Genomic DNA, 19625 nt, shown 5'->3' on the forward strand with positions numbered 1-19625 from the left:
ACGAAAACAGACAACACTAAGTATTTTCCTCAGATTGTCTTTCAGTGCTTATACTACTCCTCTTCCAAATCATTATGGTAGATGTTTACTAGATTCTTTTAAAATGATGAATAACTGTACAAAGCCCAGGTTTTAATTCATACCCATATAGGCAGTATGGAAAAAAAAATAGTTTAAGAGCCAATTTTCTCCTCCGTGTATTCTCCTCCATATTCTGATCAAAACTCAAAAACTTAATAGAGGAACTAACATTAACAGTGACAGTAATTTCAGCAAAACATAGCCACTTACCTGTTCAAAAGTATTCTTTTGAAATTCTTCAAATCCAAATATATCCAGTACTCCAATTTCAAATACCCGGTCACTGGGAAAAAAAATATATTACAGATAATAAGAATTCAAGCAAGTGAATAATAGATCTGTTGCTTCTGACAAAAGTATTTCTGTTCTAGGATGAAAGCAGGCTGTATTTAAAAAATGCTGTATGAAATACACAAGCAAACCATGTATACAACAGCATCAAAATTCTACCCACCAAGGTACTATATGGAACATAAATTAAAAAAAAAGCAGGGTTCAAGATTGTTTTAGCAGCCACTTCAAAACCTAAATTTGTAAGAGAAGGAAAAAATCTTAGCTTCTTTAAAGTCCACTTCCTAAGGGTGTGCGTATCTATTCGCTCAGATGAGGGACAGCCATTTAGGGGAAGTTTCAAAATTGCTTGGTTGCACGCAGTTACCCCTTCCAGTTTATATTTCTTCGACAGCAAGAATTGCTCCTACTAAATGTACTTCAAGGGAAACTTGCTAAGCCAACGTCCTCTCTGTGCCAGCATCGAGTAGAGGCTGCGAGCTCAGGCTGCACCAGCGGTTATATCTCTCAGGGGAAAGAACAGTCAAGATTTCAGAACAAAGACGACAGACATTTCTTCTCTGTATATAGAAAAGAATACTTGTTGCCAGTGCATCTAATTTGTCACATGCCGCTGCTTGCATTCAGGGAAGGGCATTTATTTGGGCCCAGTGGAAGGATTAGGGCAGGGCAGTCACCTAGGATTGGGACAGGAGAAATGGGAAAGGGACAGAGGTGTTATTATTCTGTACTCACTTAGGATTAAGTCAGTGTAAACCTGATCTATAGAAGAAACTAAGTACAGGGAGGAAAATTAATGTTTTGGGATATCCCGTTACTTGCTTTGGAAGGATTTGAGAACTCTACATGAAAGGGCTGGGCTCACTGAGGCTGGGCTTTTTCTTTATTTTCTCCACTGTATCATTAAGCAGAGAACATAAAAAGAGGGTTACAGTAAAAAAAATTGTTGCAGTTTGCCTATGTGAATGCAGTGGGACTTTGCCCAGAGTGAAATGATCTGCCAGCAGGATGAAAGGCTTTGCAATATAGCCAACGGCTCTCTGGAACAGGGAAAACCAGCAAAAGGAAAAATCATTCAGTTTCCTGAGAAAGGAGATGGACACTTTCTAAAGCAGGTGAGTTTTGCTTTCTGTGTGCCAACATAATTTGTGAATGTATGGTGTTATATGCATACAAATAATATTGCAGCCTGCTGTTTCCGAAATCTACTTTTCCTTCCACATTTTTCCTCCACGTTGTATGTTTCCTCTATGCCTAAATCTTTGCGTATATCAGGATATAGATATAGAGGACAAAAAGGTGATCCACTGTTGAAGTACTTTACTATAGTTCTATTACAGCCACTGTAAACACTACCATTTAATTAGGCAAGGATCCAGCCCTGAAAACAAATTCCCATATAGCAAACAAAAAAAGTAAAATAATAAATAAAAAAAAAAGAGTACTAGAAAACACGCTAGGCAAAACAATCCTCGTGGACAAGCAGACCCTTCTTCAGATATTATACCCAAGAAGTTTGTCTTCATTTGTAAGGTATACTAGTTCAATGCATTACTGATTGTCCCAAGCCTGGCTATGTGCGTAAATGTCAGGCAGAGAGAGTTGCACGATAAACCTAGTCTAGAATGACTTTGTTGGGCAGGAGAGGTAATCGTGAGCTCAATTAGCCTCCAAGGGAATTTCCACGACAAGAAGCATAAAGATATATCACCGCCTTCATTTCTAGCAATGAGTGCAATTTAAATTGTATTTTAAAATGTAAGCCTCATTCTCAAGTGTTCCTGATTAGAGATGGGTGTACATTCCTTGTCACAATATGTTTTCAACAAAACCACTCCATTTCTACAAAAAAGAAGTAGACATTTTGAAAATAAACTACCTCAGAGACTAATAATGAAAATCCAGAATTAGTATGGTATTGAAATAAGTACTGGAAAAAAAATAGTTTGGAATTTCAGAATACCTAAGTTTTCATTCTTAGTTTGTTATTTTGTCATTTATCTATAGCCTTCCTTATAGGAAAGAAAAACATGAACTGCTATGTAATATTGCACAACAGCTGAAATAGTGCATTGTATTTCACAATTATTAAGAGTCACTTAACACGGATGGAACAGCTTATCCCTTCTCTGATTCAATGAATAGATGTGAGACTGGATTACTTACATCCCAGTTGAGTGCCATGACTCTTATTTTGTCAAATTAGTCTCTCCTACTTTTTCTCAAGGTATATATAAACACTTGCATAAGGAAAAGACCTAAACAAACTGACTTAATGAATTATTACGAATCAGTCAAAACAGGAACGTGGCCCTAGTTTCTAAAACTCCAGGTAAAAGCCTTAGCAGCCAACCTATTGCCTACCTCAGATAACATTCCTTATCAAAACTGTGATACTTCCAAGAAATACCTTGATTCATTGCAGATGCATTTGTTGACAAGAAAACATGTCATCACAATTTTTTTTATGAACTCCACCTGATAATCTTGGCCTTGTATTATTAGAAGATGCACACACTACATGAAAAGAGCTGGAGGTTTTACATAATTAATATCTTGCCTACAGGGTACGTATAACATAACAAGGCTCTGTATCCTTTACAACAGCGACATTTTATTACTACATTGTGACATTTATTTGCAAAATCTCACAAACCTTGGTAGTAATTTTCTGTATTAAATTATTGCCCAGACTTCGAAAATTAAATAGCAACAGATAGCACAACATCAAAATGAAAAGTGCTATTTTGTATGTGGCTACAAATTGCTTTGCTTTGTTTTTTTTTTTCTTCTTGTCTTCCTCTGTTTTATACCACTTTTCTTCAGAGGGGGAGGGTCCATATATGTTTTTCTTGGCTAGCTGTCAATCATATTAATTCCAGCAAAATTACTTTCGCTAAATTAATCATAGCAGAGATTCCCAAGGCAAAATAAAGCATGAATGATCCCACGTTTACAAATGAAAGGGCATGTCACCAGTGTCCCAAAGAACAAATATTAGAGAAGAGCACTTTTTGTTCTGAAAAATCCTCTTATTTTACTTTATTCTTTTATGGTTACTAAACATTACTGACACTTTTCCTCATTATGGCTCAGATATTCAGTATTTACTATGTCTAAATAAAACAGCTACATTTTTAGTGGGGACAGAGACTTTGATTTCAGGTTTGACTATTTCTTAGCACAGAAATTAGAAAAACAGCCATTTGCCAATATCTGAAGAATGTTTTTATCTCTTAGACCAATACATAGCTGTGAATAGTTAAAAACAGGAATAGATGTTAACCGTAAGTCATTTGATTTTTGTGATTTACAAAACAGCATATTGACTGATAGTATTTCACAATGTCTCCCGTTTGGACTTTTTTCTCAGAATGGCATGTCTGTAAAGATGTCCTTATAGACTAGAAATACCTTTTGATCTTGCACACTTAACAACTGCATTATGAAGAAACTACACAAAAATTCTTGGCAACTCCTAGAAACAATACACTCACACCAGACATCCTGTCTGATGATTTACTGTCTTGGCAGACATCTTGCCGTTCATCAAGAGATGCTCTTGACCCGTTTGCCATTCCTGGCAAGGTGAATAGAATTCCCTTTACAATATTTCTGACCCAATGCTTCAGACAAACCTATAGGATGTTATTTGTTCACTCTTTTTTCATCCCAGATGGTTTTCAGGTCTGAAATCCATAGGGTTCTTTCCCATTGTCATTGTTTTGTAATCTGCCTACATAAAGAAGTGAGGTGAATCTGCTGAGGCAGGATGATCTAACGTGCCTTTTCATCTGCCCCAGATATAAAGTTTCTTGTTCTTCCTCCAACTTCTGCCAGTAACCAGGAAGGAGGCCAGTTGGTTTATGTCTGATGTGGATAAACCAGAAATGATACTAATTAATGAGGAAATATTCCTTGGAACAGATGACATATATAACCTAGCCTTCAAATGAGGACCCTCAGAATCCAACTTCAGACTCCCTCCTGTTCTCATAGATATCGTGCTTGAAGGGAACAGGCTGAATACTCCCAGTTGGATATGTTCTTAATCTTGAACAATTACTAAACCAAATAAGTTTCTCTCTTTTGAGAGATATTTTTCTGAGATATTTTTAAGATTCTGAGATTTTTGCTGAGGCCTGGTGTCATTGCCACATCTTTCAGTCATCTTGCTCAACTACTGTAATTTTTCTTTTAATATTACCTTTTACCCAGGTTGTGAGTGGTACAGATAGCGACACTGGTTGGACACAGCAGAAAGAAACACTGGTACCATATCCGGCAAACGTTTCTTTGAGTAACTTGACAGGTATGGCAGGCAGGGAGAAATACTTTTGCTAATAGACTCAAGATCTATAGACTTCTCATCAGTAGCACATACTCTTCCCCAGCTCTTTAAAGCAAAATTTGTTCTATGTTTTAAAAAATGGCATTGTCTTGTTTAATGTAACACTGGAAATGATCCAGACTGAAACAGATCTCAAAATATGATATGCACCATATTGTATTAGATGCTTTGTATTGTTTGTCTTGTTTAAACATTTCCCTACCTCCACATACAGAGACAATTCTCATTATGCTGTGGGTTCATCTTCTGAACAGGAACTCTCTTTCTGTCCTTACTGCATTCACAACACCCTTCTACTGGGTTCAATAATAGATAAACACAGATTTTAGTTTATGCTCTGATTTTTTTCTTATCTGTGAAGAGTTCTATTTCAAAATATCCCATTCTATTAATCAGATAACATTTATTAAGAAGTTTTAAAATGATATTCCTGAGATCTTTCCTTTGCCCAAATAAGTGTTGCCACTGCTACTCTCTGGCTACATTTGAATTTCACTGGGAATAAGATTACACATTCAGAATAACCAAGCTTTCAGGAAACATCTATTTAGAAATATTCTGTATGCTCTATTTGAAACAGAAATCTCCTCTGGCTGACCTGGTGACACAGACACAGGGTATAACTGAATGTTAGCTTTCTTTGCTTGTCTGTAATACAGCAGGTATATCAGCAGTAGCCCCATCTTCAGGCCACGTAAGAGAGAAATGCCTTCCTAACTAGCTAATAAAACATCATGCTTTCTACTTAATAGCAGGCACTGAAGACAGAATCAAATTTTTCTCAAGCATATATATCTAATTGAGTGGTTTTTCATCAAAAAAGAAAAACAATGTTTCACAAACACTCTTAAATCCCCAAAATTGTGAAGTCCTATTGCAGAATGAGTCAGGAGTGCTTAAAATATCATCTTAAGACATTTTATCACTAACATTTGGATCCTGAGATCCAACCTTGCCAACATGCAATCAAGTACCTTGAAATGACACATTTAGCAACCATGAATGCTCTGGTTTCTTTTACCTACAAAACCGAAAATCAGCATACTTTTTTGAATGGAAGTAAAACAGTAGTACAGAATCACAGAATGGTAGGGGTTGGAAGGGGCCTCTGGGGATCATCTAGTCCAACCCCCCTGCCAGAGCAGGGTCACCTACAGCAGGTTGCACAGGAACATGTCCAGGCGGGTTTTGAATGTCTCCAGAGACGGAGACTCCACCACCTCTCTGGGCAGCCTGTTCCAGTGCTCTGACACCCTCAAAGTAAAGAAGTTCCTTCTCATGTTTAGATGGAACTTCCTATGTTCAAATTTGTGCCTGTTAACCCTTGTCCTGTCGCCGGGCACCACTGAAAAGAGCCTGGCCCCATCCTCCTGACACCCACCCTTTAAGTATTTATAAGCATTTATAAGAACCCCCCTCAGTCATCTTTTTTCCAGACTGGAGAGACCCAAATCCCTCAGCCTTTCTTCATCAGAGAGGTGTTCCAGTCCCCTAATCATCTTGGTAGCCCTTTGCTGCACCCTCTCCAGCAGTTCCCTGTCTTTCTTGAACCGGGGAGCCCAGAGCTGGACACAGTACTCCAGTAAACTTTGAAGAGTTAAGAGTCTTGTGAAGAACTTCATATAGACAGTTTTTACAATAATAAAAGCAGTAGAATAGGAAATCACTATATAAATGAGCACATATAAATATTAATTTTTTAAAAAAATAATTATAAGCACCTGTGAAAAATTTTAATAGCTTTCCTCTAATTCCATTCTAGAGGCCAATTACAGAAAAGCGGTTTCTCCCCACTGAATTTCTTTGAAACAGTATCAAGATGTAATAACGTAATAAAAGTAATAAACCTCAAAGGTACCTTGCAACCAGTCCAAACTAGCATCCATGGTTATAATTTAGTTCTAACTAGACAAAATCATAAGTAACTTTTTATGAATAAGAACAACATTTCTGAAGGTGTATTATCTCAACACTGTCATTAAAACTTTTGTTTTATATTTATTGGATAGTATTATAAAGTAACGCATTTGCTGGATTCTGCAACACTTTCATCCTCTTATACCTATGCTTAATACCTCTAGAACTTGGTCTTTGTAGCTTTTCAAAGGATTGTCTCCCCTTGCCTTAGATCTAATGGCAATCCTCACTCTTACCTTGCCTGAAACCTGCCACAAGCTATTTCATGGTAAATATAAATCAATATTAATGAACAAAATCGGGTAGCTTCACCATAAAAGTTAAACACAGGTAACTAGTTTCCTCAAATATGCCAAGATAAAATGTTTCTCTTAGAGTTACTAAGCCAATAAATCTAATTTTATTGCTTCGTAAATTCTCACTAAAGTGGGATGGAAGTACAGTTAAGCTACCTTACAACACGACAACAGAACTGAGTTAGAAACCTTATTCCATGTTTCTGATGAAGGCTTCATCCCATCTGATAAATAGTAACTGTGTAAGTTTCCAACTGGGGAATGAATTGTGGCCTGAAACGCATCAGCCTTATTTAGCCACATTAAGTAATGTCTTTGGTCGATCTTTAAGCAGATTTTTATTAAAACTGCACCAAACTGGAGGTATAATGCGGCTAATTGATAGAATTGCTCACATGTAGATGAAGTAAATCTTAACCACAAATCACAGATTCATGCAATGACTTACATTAATCCAACTTGCATCTTACACTGTGCTATGCTTTGATTTACTACTACAGGTTATATAATATGATTAGGCTGGAGCAAAAAAAAAAACTGGGGGTGAGGGAGGTATTTTCTTATCTTAAGTTGGCTAACTCAAGTGAGGTTGAAATATGAATGAAGGATGGTCAACTTCATTTTCACTTAAAATAACCTGTTTAGTTTCAAGTTTGGAAAGGGACCTGAGGCTGAATTTGGCCTGCTAAAATTTGATGTCTTGTCACCACTGCCAAAATACCCAGAGCTGGTTAGCTTCCTTTAGCCAGCCTAAACGAAGAACTCCCCTTTTTCAAGCATAGGTATAATATAAAACTATTGCAAATTCCTCATTCCTGACATCAAACAGTCGTCCTGGTTTTGCTAGGATTTACAACATCACGTAGTCTTCAAGTTACCACACAGGTAGAAATAGTTTCGCTGAGAAGTATTTCCACAAGGCAGAACTCACCTCAGGCACATATGGTTGCACTAAAATGAGACTACAGGTAAACAGCTTTTACTTTCATTATTTGAAGATCCTATGATACGTAGAAATTATAGGTTTACATTACTGAACAACAGAGATACACAACTTCCTATTCCGAAAGACTGTGAGATATCAAACTTCAAAATTATGAAATTACACATTGAAAAACTATTTCAAATAATTTTAATAGATCAATATACGGATTATAGATTTCTTCCTCAACAGCCACTACAAATGAACTCACTGTAAATAGGAATACCTGAGCTGGATTGTTGTCTGTCACAGACATGCACTGAGCTAAGCCCATGTTCCATAAGTCCCAGGAACGAATGGGAAAAAATTGAATGTGATCACATGCCATTGTCCTTCCTTCTTGTAAACACAGTATTTCAAATTAGGACATGGATTGGAAAGTTGCTCTAGAATGGTTGTCCAGGTGCCTGCAATTGTAAGGGGCCGTACAATCAGAAACAGACGAGTAAAACCATTTCATGTTACTGGCAAACCTTCATTTTGCCTCCAGCAGGAAGCTAGGCACTCTGGTGGTATATATAATGATGAAAGCTTTTATGTGCAGAAAGCTGAGTTACTCAGGCACGATAGCTTTTTCTGTTAGCTAAGCCTATAGAAGAGAAATGGGATTTATTACTAATTGGTCTACAAATAGGATAGGAATAATTAAAAAAAAAAAAGATTGTGAAGTCTTCAAACCGTTAACAACTCTAAAAGAGAGCACTTGATAAATATTTGTCCCATGAAGCCAACGCAGATATGATATACAGAAAAAAAATACTTCCTCTTTTTTGGAAGTTCCACATCTGTCTTTTGTGGATTTCCATTTACCAATAATGCTGAGGCATCTTGTACTTAGGGTTCATAAGACAGCTCATCTGAGCATGTGAGATGTTAAACCTTGGTTAAGTCACATGCTCAGATGATCATCTAATTAGGTCTACTGCCTTAGTTAGCTACTTCGATTCCACTGAGACTTCTTTGGTTTGGTTGGGTTTTTGTTTGTTTCTTGACTGCTCCACTGACAAACATTAATTAGCATTAATTTTTTCTAAGAAGCCACACTGGATAGCAGCAGGATTGAATTTAGCAGATGATAAACCAGAACATCCAGAACATTCTTAGAACATTTAATTCAGTGAAGTTTAAAAATTTATTTGAAGCCCTTTGAACAAAATTCTTTTTTTAATACCCTGTGCTAATGTCATAGTTTTGGGGAGAAAGAAAAAGCATATTCTGCACTAAAAAAACACTAAGCAGCTTTTTGCTTGTTGAAAGACTTATCTCCTTCTGTATTGTCAACTCTTAAAAGGCTACTAATTTTAACCACCAATCTAGATTATTGCATAAAGAACAGTGTCCCCAAACACATGCAAATACATAAACAAACATGCTACTGAGCAAATTATTTGAAATAATGGTCAGTGATTTAAATATACAAGCGTCGCTGTCACGCTATCATAAAATGCTTTAAATGATGGAATTTTGTTTCTTTTATGGATCTGGATTTGAACAGATAATGGCACACCTAATAGTTTGTAATGGCACTCCTACCTGCCAGTCTCATCCTGATTTTGAAGGTAGCAGTTGATTGTGTTGACTAAAAAGCTAAATAAACGACCATATAGAGATTTTGCCAAGAGATCCCGGTAAAATTCTGCAATCTCTATAGTGTGCCTCCGTACAATCATGTCTCCTAAGAGAGAAAGCAGAAAATGGAGATGAAAGCATGCTGTAAAGCTCACCTTAAGTAATTTTAGTTACAGTAAGTCCTTCCACCCTTTTTAATTCTCCTTTGCCAAACAAATACATGGTATTAGGTTTTTTTTCTGAAGCCTTCAGTGAAAGATGAGAAGCCTGTCAACACTCGCAAGACCTTCAGTTTGGAAACATCTACCTTTGTACTTTTTTTCAATAGAGAAGGGTATGTGTACTACAAAGAACTAGCATTTCACTGAAAATAACTTTTAAAAAAATTTTTTTTTTTTTTCAGGACACTGGAAAAAAAAAAACCACTATTGACTTTAGTTCTTAATATTATTATCTAGTCTGTTATCTTGACACACTTTTGTAAGATTAATCAAGTTAGCAGTCCACCAGCATCAGACTGCGAAACTGCTTTGCTCCATGTTAACAAAGACATTTCTAATTCAGTGGCCCAGTCTGGTTCATTGCATGGCAGACTATCCTACATATTTCTCAGAGAGAAAATTTACAAGACCATATAAGAAATAAGAAACACAAATTATCTGCTTTTAAAATTCTCAAATCAGAAGGATCAAAATGCCACCACGTCTGACCTATGAGAATGTAAGCTTGGAAAAGATTACCTTTAAAATACTGAACATCAGTTGTTAAGGCTGAAGCAAGCTCATCCGGTGAAACCTGCAGCATCCCTGCCACTGAAACGAAAAGAAAATTTAAAGAAAGCCTGATTCATGTTCTCCTGCATATTTTATTTTTGTAACAGATTTTCTTATGTAGATGCTATTTTTGCACAGTGAAAGAACCCACACATTAAAGAAAAGAGTGCTGTCACAGGAGTAATCAAAATTAATGAACATATAAAATCAGATTACTATAATCAGCACTTTGTGAATTTTGAACGTATCTGTATATTACATTACAGCTTTCTTTCCCCTTTAAAGATTACTCAGGACTTTCCCCAGGGCTTGGCAGACTTTCTCTCGTGTTAGAGTTAAGGTATGTTGCTTATTGACATTCTGGATCCATAAGCCACTTTGAGGAGATTTTTTAGTGACCAAGAGGGCAAACTTCAAAGCATGAAAACAAGAGACCCTTTTAAGACATATATTTTGAAGGTAAGGAATTCAATTCAATGTAAATTGTTCGGCTGTTGACAAGCGGCACAAGAGTATTTTAAAAGAAGACTGCACAAAGTGCACTGTACAATTTCTTTTGGCAAATGATAGCATTAAATATGACGTTGAATTAGAGAATTAGCAATACTAGCATTTTATTTCATCCCATAAAACCCTGTAGTTTATAAAACAACCAAAGCAATTGGATACTGCCTTCCCACAGGAACAGGGATTTTCAGAAGTCATTTTTTTTGGTCTCCCTGGAACTGTGTTTCCATCTGTCGGTGGCTCGGCGCTACTGCCTGGCTGTGGGACCAAGCAGGCGACGCTCCAAGGTCACGTCCTACTGACCTTGTTCCAGTAGCTGCAGGTCTGACACGAATGCTGTCTCAGCGTCTGTCAGGGCCGTAAAGCGAATGTCTCCAAGATGCAGAATTGCTGAGAGAATTACAAACAGGTTCTCCACCTCCTGCACATATTTTATGTAGGATTAAAGATAAAGGAGAGATCTGTTGGGCACACCAGTGAAAGGCAACGCTTTGTAAAAACGCGGATTGTTCTATTAGTTTGTGTCGCTGGTGTTTGCTAAGTTTAAAAGTATTAATGTGTGAACTATTAACAGGAAATTTGGATTTAGAAATCAAGCTGGAATCTATCTAGGATGTAAAACAACAAGATTACCTTTTTTTTTTTCTATTGCTTTAATGTAAATCACATTAACTTCTGAGTTCAGAATTTTTTCAGAATGTGATAAAAAAATACTGAAATATCTTTAATGGATGCACTATTTCTGCAAGAAATAAACGTATCTTCTCCATAGAGAATTTCCATCAAGACAAATTCTGTATCTGGGAACAGCAAGGTGTTTTTTTATTCCTCAGCCAATTGCATTTACAAACAAGTGTCTAGCTATAAATTATAACAGGTTCCTGGTAGTAAAAGCTGTAGTTAAGGTCTAAAAGAAACAAAAGCAACCTCCCTTACCCACACACTTTCTCCCCATGATTGCATGTTATGTTCTGATGCCTCTAAGGCTGTGAAGCACTTATCTTTAGGGCTAGATTTTTCCAAGCGTCATTTTTACCACAGCAAAAAGAGAACAAATTTTCTTGTTTGTTTTTTTTTTTTTTAATGTTTTTAAATTTGAGCAAAAAAAGGATACATGACATATGAATCAAAAATGCTAAGACATGGCTAACATTGTGTGTTGTTAGATGTTTTTTTAAGGTTCATTATATAACAATGGTCCTCCTTTAAAATTATAAAACAGGAAACCTGATAGCCACTATAGCATTACATGGCATTTTGCACAGGAAAGTTAATTGCTAATTCTTGAAAATATTTTTGAAAAATAATATTTGGAACCTGATTCTACTGAAACAATAGAAGTAAGAGTGAGAAGTCACAGTTACTGGAATTTGCAGAATAAGATTAAAAAATACACTACAAATTAAATACTTAGCCAATATACCCCCTTTATTCTCAGGTGACTGCAATGAATTTACAACACACTGAAACCAAGCTTGGACGACTTTTCATCAGTTCTCAAAAGCAGCAGGTCAAAAAAAAAGCTTTTCTTCATCTTTTTCCTTTCTCTAATAAATATTCCCGTTATCAGAGGACATTAAACAAAGCTTACAGTCTTTCTGGGATACAGACTACAGCACCTCTGATGCTGTTTAAGCAAGTTTGATTCTCTAAGCTACATTGTATGACAAGGACTTTTAAGACAATCTCTTTCTGTATGAGATACATATAAATAGGGCAACGGCATATTTTGCTATTACACAGTACCACAGCTGAAGATTAAAAAAAGCAATATATATACAGGCTGAATAAGTCTGAGTAAGATAGCTAATACACTATCACGCTAATACGGTATTATATGCTAATATGGAAGCCAGGGTGCTATATCCTGCTTCTCGGGAAGGCCTCTTAGGCAAGATGCAATGGCACTCTAGTAGAGCATACTTCTTGCTTCTTTGTTAGCTTGTTTAGAACTGCTTTGAGGATGACTGTACAGCACTGAACTGCAGCAGGCTGGGCTGGCTGTTTCTTCTGGTCATTTTGGTAGGGTCTTGGGTTTAGTTCACATTCCAGATTCTCAGACACTTTCTCATTGTGCTCTAAGATGCATGTTCCCGCAACTTTAAAACAATTTTTTAATCAACATTAACGTACTTTGCAAGATGCCATCAAACACTGCTAAGGAATGTTTAGGTAGTTCTTCAAAAAGATAATCTACTCTATCATAAATGTGGATAGATGGCCAAGGAATTATACATACAGACCTTTCCATGTTCCTCAGAAGTAATGGGTAGAAATTTTAGGAGATGAGTTTTCTCTACATATTCCCCTCTAGCCTCCAGCACAGGGGATCAGCCTGAAGTACTCTGGAGGTCCACCGATTTCTAGCCTCCTTAATGATTCTTCTAACGTTGCCTGGATATGGAGAAGCCTTGAAGATGCTTTACGCTTTTCTGAGAGGAATCTCACTTCCTTTCAAGAACTCTGAGCAAAGTGAAGTATTGGATCCAAAAGAATACTTTATTTTTCTATGTAAAGTGTTCTCAGACAGTTTCTGCAGGCTTCTAAAACGTGACTCATTATGCATTCAGTTACTTATTTATGGGCTGAACCCCTTCCTCAACAGACAAAAATATTAATCAAGTAGAGAGATCCATCCATCCGTGAACACTGGGCCAAATGCAGAACTACCTGGAACTTTTGCTACTGAAATCTACAGGTGTAGAGCTTGAGTCATTAAGAGTAAGGAATAATTCTGTCAAATATAGCCGTATGTGTTCAATTTTGTACATGGCCACGTGAATATTAATGAAAAAACTCACACTCTTTATATTAAAAGGTGGTATAGGTTACCAAAGAACATTTGTTACCACCTTAACTAGGGAACGCCAAACAACACATGATGTACCATCGCCACACAAACCTACCTCACACCTAAATAACAGGTTCAGCAGACTCACAATTTTTTTTTGCTGATAGCCCTTGATCCCTTTTTATTACAACTGCTGCCCATCTGTCATCTCTTATGATAATCTAGCATACCGTCACATTAACTTTTCCTCTGTTTTCCTCTGCTAAATATCATCTAGGGTTAAAGAAGTTTTTACCTCTATCTAGAACTACTGTTGCTTATGCATTTGTTTTGCAGAAGTGTCCCAGCTACAGTGTGCTAAGTAGCATATACACATGTAAGAAATATGGAGTTTATTAAATATTCAGGTATCCTGAAGGGAACTACACAGCTTACATGAGTTGTTATACTCAGCCCTGCATTTCTCCAGATTCCTTTCAAACCTCTGTCTTCCAGAACCTCTTCTTGATAATTTTCCAAATTATCGTCTACGTTACCTTTACAGGATTAAAGACCAACACCAGACCTATCTTCTTGTTGCTTTTTTGGGGTTAAGTCAGCTCTTTCAAGTTACCCAGCTCTAATTTTCTTTGACTAAATATGTATTTACTTTTTTTCAGGTGCTGCTAGCAAAGGCATTTGGAACGTGTATTTCACAAAATTAAAAGGGACAGGGAGATAATCAGGAACAGTAAAAAATTCCTGTGGGTTTTATGAGGTTTCTGTCATATGGGATTTGATTGTTTCTTTTTATCTATGTAATTTAATTGTTCAGAGTATTATACCTTGAAGCTGTTTTGTGAATCTTTAAGAATGAAAAAGATTTACATTGTTGGTGCTGTGTCTAATTAAAAGTGATTACAGTAATTTCCCTGGAGTGAACTAGTATTGTACATTGTTTCAAGGTCTTAGCCAACAGAAAAAAAAAAGAAAAAAAAATTAAAAAAAAAAAGACAGAAAGGTACTTCTTTTCCCCACAAAAGGTTATCAGTGAGAGTTCCTCATGGCCTGCTTTTAACTAAGTAATACGGTGATTTTAGCCACAAATAACATAAGCTTGTGTAACTTACCAGGCTATTGAATCCCATAGCACCTAGAGCTTGTTTTAGTATGGCTAATTTCTCCCTGTTTTGAGGGTTGGCTGTTAACATCGTCTCTTCCAGTACGGTCTGGTTTAGATACCTGCATGAAGGAAAAGCAGCATATATAGCATTTGCAAGGCCAGCGCACCAACAAACTTTTCAGATTAAAAGCCTGCTTTGCCCTTCTAACCAGGGGTTTATTACAGATTTTTCTCAGCCTTTGGAGGGAACAGCACCAGTGACAGAATGCTCCGTGTTTCTTCCCTTAAGCTTTTGCTTAAGGCTCCGTCCCGCCAACTTTAGCCCTACTCGTAACCTAAAACTGCAGATTTAATTTATACCACTGACAGTTTTGCCATTCTTGCGTTACCAGAGAGTCCCCTTCAGAAGGAAGATTTGAGGAGATCCTGTGATAACTCTGACTGCTTTACATTCCCCTCCTGCTGGCTAGGGAATAGATCAGCTCTTATCTGCCTGATCCCATGATGATCATTCAATGCCTTAGCAGCTGAATGGGTGACAGGTATACTCAGCATCTCTTAGAACAAAGTAGTAAGTAAGTACATAGAGCAGTAAGTGTACAGCCCTTAAGCTGTACTGCTTTGCACACTGTGAATCAAAAGGAAATTTTACAAACCTTCCCCAAAACAATGATTAGTAGAGAGAAAGAGAGACACCTAGTGCAGCAACTAACTCAGGAAAGAGAAAACAAAACCAACGTAAAAAGTAGTAACCTGAAACAGAATAATCAAAAACTATAGTACAACAGACTATTGAAAAGAACAGCAATATAACCTTTACAATAATGTATTTTGACCCTCATGAAATATGTTTATGGGCCAGATTTTTAAAAGTATTCAGGTATCTTCATACAACTTAAATCACTAAGAATGAGGTGGATCTTATGGGATCTGATTTTTAATTACATCATGCTGAGAATGTTAAAAGACGTTTTATCATCATTAAATTATCGTTATCATCAAAACACACATTCATCACACAATCCACTATCTTCACAAACGTCACTTACATCAACAAAAGAATTCCCCACACCTAAATCAAAATAACATCATCACAACACCAACAAAGGTGGGCAATTCACACACACTCCACCCCTCACCCCTCCACCACAATTACAACGATGAAAATTCCCCACAATTATTCTGCTCTCTAATAATGTTCGGTCCATGATCCGTCACATAAAGATGGGAAAAAAATACAGGTTTCATTTCTGACGATTCTTGTTCACAATCCTATTCTAATTGCATGATAGAGGACACACGGTTTCAAAACAAAACTCCCACTACCACAGAAAGTAGTAGCTCTTGTAAAGGTGGCCTTTTATGTGAATGCACGTAGCTTTTAGAAACACATGGAAGAATGATTCAGCATTTGTACTTTTCTGACTGATCATGAGGTTTATGAGGTAAACGCGACAAAATGCAGAGCACATTTTTAGTGGATTGATACCAGATTTACCGGCGTGGATTTCCCTTGGAGTGATAGTGGCGTAAGTTACCCCAGCAGGTGAGCAGAGGAAGAATGATGGGGGAAAAAATCTTGTGCCTGGGTGCATAAGCGCTTTTTGCACCCACAGGAGAACTCAGTCAGCAGATATCTCAAGTACAAACAAGCCTCACATCAGCGGCTAAAGCCAGTGAATTAACACAGCCTTTGAGAACGTGGGCCTCTGAGCATCACTGCCAGAGCTCTGCACCGTTTCCTTGAGGTTACTAAAACCACGAGTTTTGTCCAAATCAGGTAGATACAAACCATAGCACAGCTGTCAAATTAGCTAGAGCAGATGATACAAAGTATATGCCAGATTTATGCTTTTTTTCTGTTTTTTTTTACATTGCCTGTATGTTTCAAAAGGAGGCCAGAATACATCTGACGTTGAATCTGGCATAGAACCTACTGGTATAAAGGTTAATCCAGCAGAAAATTTTCCACTGTTCTGAACTGCTGCGTGAGCTTATACCAGTTCAGTGTTGTGCATCACCTGTCAGTGGCATTTTTGATCCATAATTAGGAGATTTACAGCGGCATCTACTCTGCTGTCAAAATATTCTATTCTTGAATGGCTGGAGGAGTTGGAAGCTTATGGCCATTTCTGCAAAAAAGCCTCCTCACTGGTGTTCTCCCTGAATAACTCCATGTCTCTCTTTCTGTGTGCTGAGCAGGGAATACTCTTTCCTGCCTTGTGAAGAGAATATTGTATATTTTTGTATATTGTATATTATTTAAGCAACTCCATTTAATTAGCTCTTTTTAGCACAGTTAAAGTGCTAGTGGGTATCGTCACAGCGAAAAGGTGTGTGAGCACTACCGACACATATCAAAGCAGGCTGTGCAATAGCAAAGTGACCCGGAACGCTCGCTCCCCTGGAGGAAAGAGCTGAGCTGCGATATGAACCAACACGCGGCGGTTCTTGCCTTCAGCGCAAGCGCTTCTTGCTGATACAGCAGGGGGCAAACTGGGTACCCGCCAAACCAGGTGCCTGTGGCTCCAACAACCCGTCCATAAACGGCAGCATCTGCCGGGACACGCCTGTTGGAAGAGAATCTGACTTTCCCAGTATACGTCTCCCGAAGATTTAATCAGCAGATGTGCTGGTGCCCTTGGAAAGGGCTGCTGTTGGACATTTTCTAAGGCGCACTTCAATTCAGAATCAGTTTCCCCAGTCTAAAGGCAATTAAAATCTTTTATAACATGTCATGAGGCCGACTCATTTCCAAACTATTTAAGGATTAATGAAATATGTGACTAATAATGAAATTGCTTTGAAGATATGCACATTCAACTGTTATATGTTTATAATATAAAGTATATGCATATTAAGGATGGATTAATTGTATAGACTACTTGGAACTGTTGATGGATACCATATAACTCCCGCAAAATGCAGAAAACATACAGTTTAGCACCGTGGGGGTATAATATATACTAGCTGTGCAAGGAATCACATTTTTATAATTATTGTTGAATTCATTGTACCTCAGAAACATAGTGACATTTCGATAGAAACAGAAATGTATTTTTTTGCTTGTAAAACAGTTCCCGGGCATCTCCTCCTTTCCACCTTCAAGGCCTTGAGGATGAAAAGGGCTTGAGACACCCTTTGCATTAATATTATTACTGTCACTTACTTATGCTTAAGAACCAGAGTCCAGAAACAATTTTAAATTATCCCCTCTCCGAGAACAATAAGGAAAGGGGAAAGAGATGTGTCACAGTGCAGAAGTCCTAATAATAATGAAACATACTTTCATTGCAGATAATCATTATTCCATAAAATGAAAAGGTTTTTCCAATATGTATAGCTTTCCTCATATTTATAGTATATTTTTGTCTTTTGATATTCAAGTGGCCTGGATAGAATTGCATTGCTAGTGATGAAGAAGGATTAAACTGCTTAAAATTTCCACTGTGAACCTACTATGGAGCTCTTAGTTATTATTTTTAGTTATGTTTTTGTAATTGCAAACTATAGTGTTATCATATTTGTGAAAACCTATGCTGTTACTAAAGTGTGTTTAATATTCCTATAAGTTTCCAATGTGGTCTGTGTTCAAATGCAAACCAGACCTGGTGACTCCTCAATTCTTCGTTGCTGAAAATTTTGGTAAAAGAGGCACACAAGCCTCACACACAAGCCAGAGATGATGCTCCATAATATCCGATGCATGGAGGCTGTGCACCAATTGTGGACCTACTTGTCATAGTTTTATTAGCCTTACTTGCATATCTCTGCGCGCAAATTCATTCTGCAAATGCACATTCACACTAGCTTACTGTAGCTTTAGAAAAAGCTTCTCGGATTTTAGCTGAAGTTGAGCCTTTTAGTTGAAGGTAGCTGCTCAGACAAATGATATAAATACCTCTGGTAAAAGTGACGAACCAAACAGTGCATGCTGTTCTAGTAATTAACTCATTTCTACTGACTGTCTAACCATTTGTTTAAATGCTACCACGTTGCCATTTACCTCTGACTAGTACTCTCGACAGACAGCTTATCAGCATACAAAAAAGTTTTAAGGACGTGTGAGCAGTGACTGTTTATTTCAAAAAAGAGGAAACTTACTGATCCACAAAATGGGGTTCTGTTAAGAAGATAAACTCATCAACAACTGTAGTAAAGTATAGTCACTTTAAGTAAAATACAGTGCTGCATTAGACAGACAATTTCTTGAGAAACGTAAAAGAAACTATCTCCATAGTTTTTTCTTTCTGATTTTTTCTTCAAAGCTCTAATTTGCAGCATGTAGCATTCCCATCTATTATAGTCTCTCAAAGGAATAAAAAGGACTATTTTGAAGAAAAAAATGAATGGGGGTAATTTTTCAGCATAGTGCTTATCATATTATACAATTTTTTGACCATCATTCAAATGACATCATAGATCAAATTTTCAGGAAGGGGTGTGACTGGTGTGCCCAAGAATATTAAAAAATACTTCGTATGACATTTCATTTTTTATGTATTAACTGCCCATATAAGTCAACTATTACCTTACCTGTTTACTTTATCATTCTTGTTATAATTGTTACGTATCATCATAATTTGTATTATTCAACTTATATCTTCAATAAAGTTCATAATTTCATTCATACATCTCAGATATGAAGAAGAAACACACAGGAACAAATGTCAGTTTACCAATGCTGAGTTTTGGTGACAAATGCATATTTCAAAATTTCTTACATTAACTCTACTGGTTAAAAACTCTCTTAGATGACTGAGCAAATAACAAGGAGCCGAGACTAAAAAGAAAAGTTTTGACTATCAGTTTGCTGCTCTGCCAAAAACTCAGCACAGCAATATTTGATTTGGATTGAATTTAAGTTCATTTATTTTCTTTTGAACTGCAACCCAATAACATTTAGTAACAAATGAAGTAATCTGCCTTATTCAGCATAAACAAAATATGTCATTCCATTTCCTT

The 19625-nt window shown here is 36.9% G+C and overlaps 1 protein-coding gene across 4 annotated transcripts in view; it reads right to left on the reverse strand.

Annotated features, from left to right (window-relative positions):
* MYO16 (myosin XVI) overlaps positions 1-19625 on the reverse strand; it is a 400883-nt gene that overhangs the window by 118647 nt on the left and 262611 nt on the right. For all 4 annotated transcript variants that reach the window (XM_074561661.1, XM_074561651.1, XM_074561671.1 and 1 more), the window contains 5 exons: positions 14668-14779; positions 11071-11188; positions 10228-10299; positions 9452-9593; positions 292-364 (listed from right to left, as the gene is read on the reverse strand). In XM_074561661.1, coding sequence (XP_074417762.1) covers positions 292-364; positions 9452-9593; positions 10228-10299; positions 11071-11188; positions 14668-14779 — 517 coding nt within the window. The remainder of the gene's footprint in view (positions 1-291; positions 365-9451; positions 9594-10227; positions 10300-11070; positions 11189-14667; positions 14780-19625) is intronic.

The sequence above is a fragment of the Larus michahellis genome, chromosome 1, assembly GCF_964199755.1.
Source record: "Larus michahellis chromosome 1, bLarMic1.1, whole genome shotgun sequence".
NCBI classification, from domain to species: domain Eukaryota; kingdom Metazoa; phylum Chordata; class Aves; order Charadriiformes; family Laridae; genus Larus; species Larus michahellis.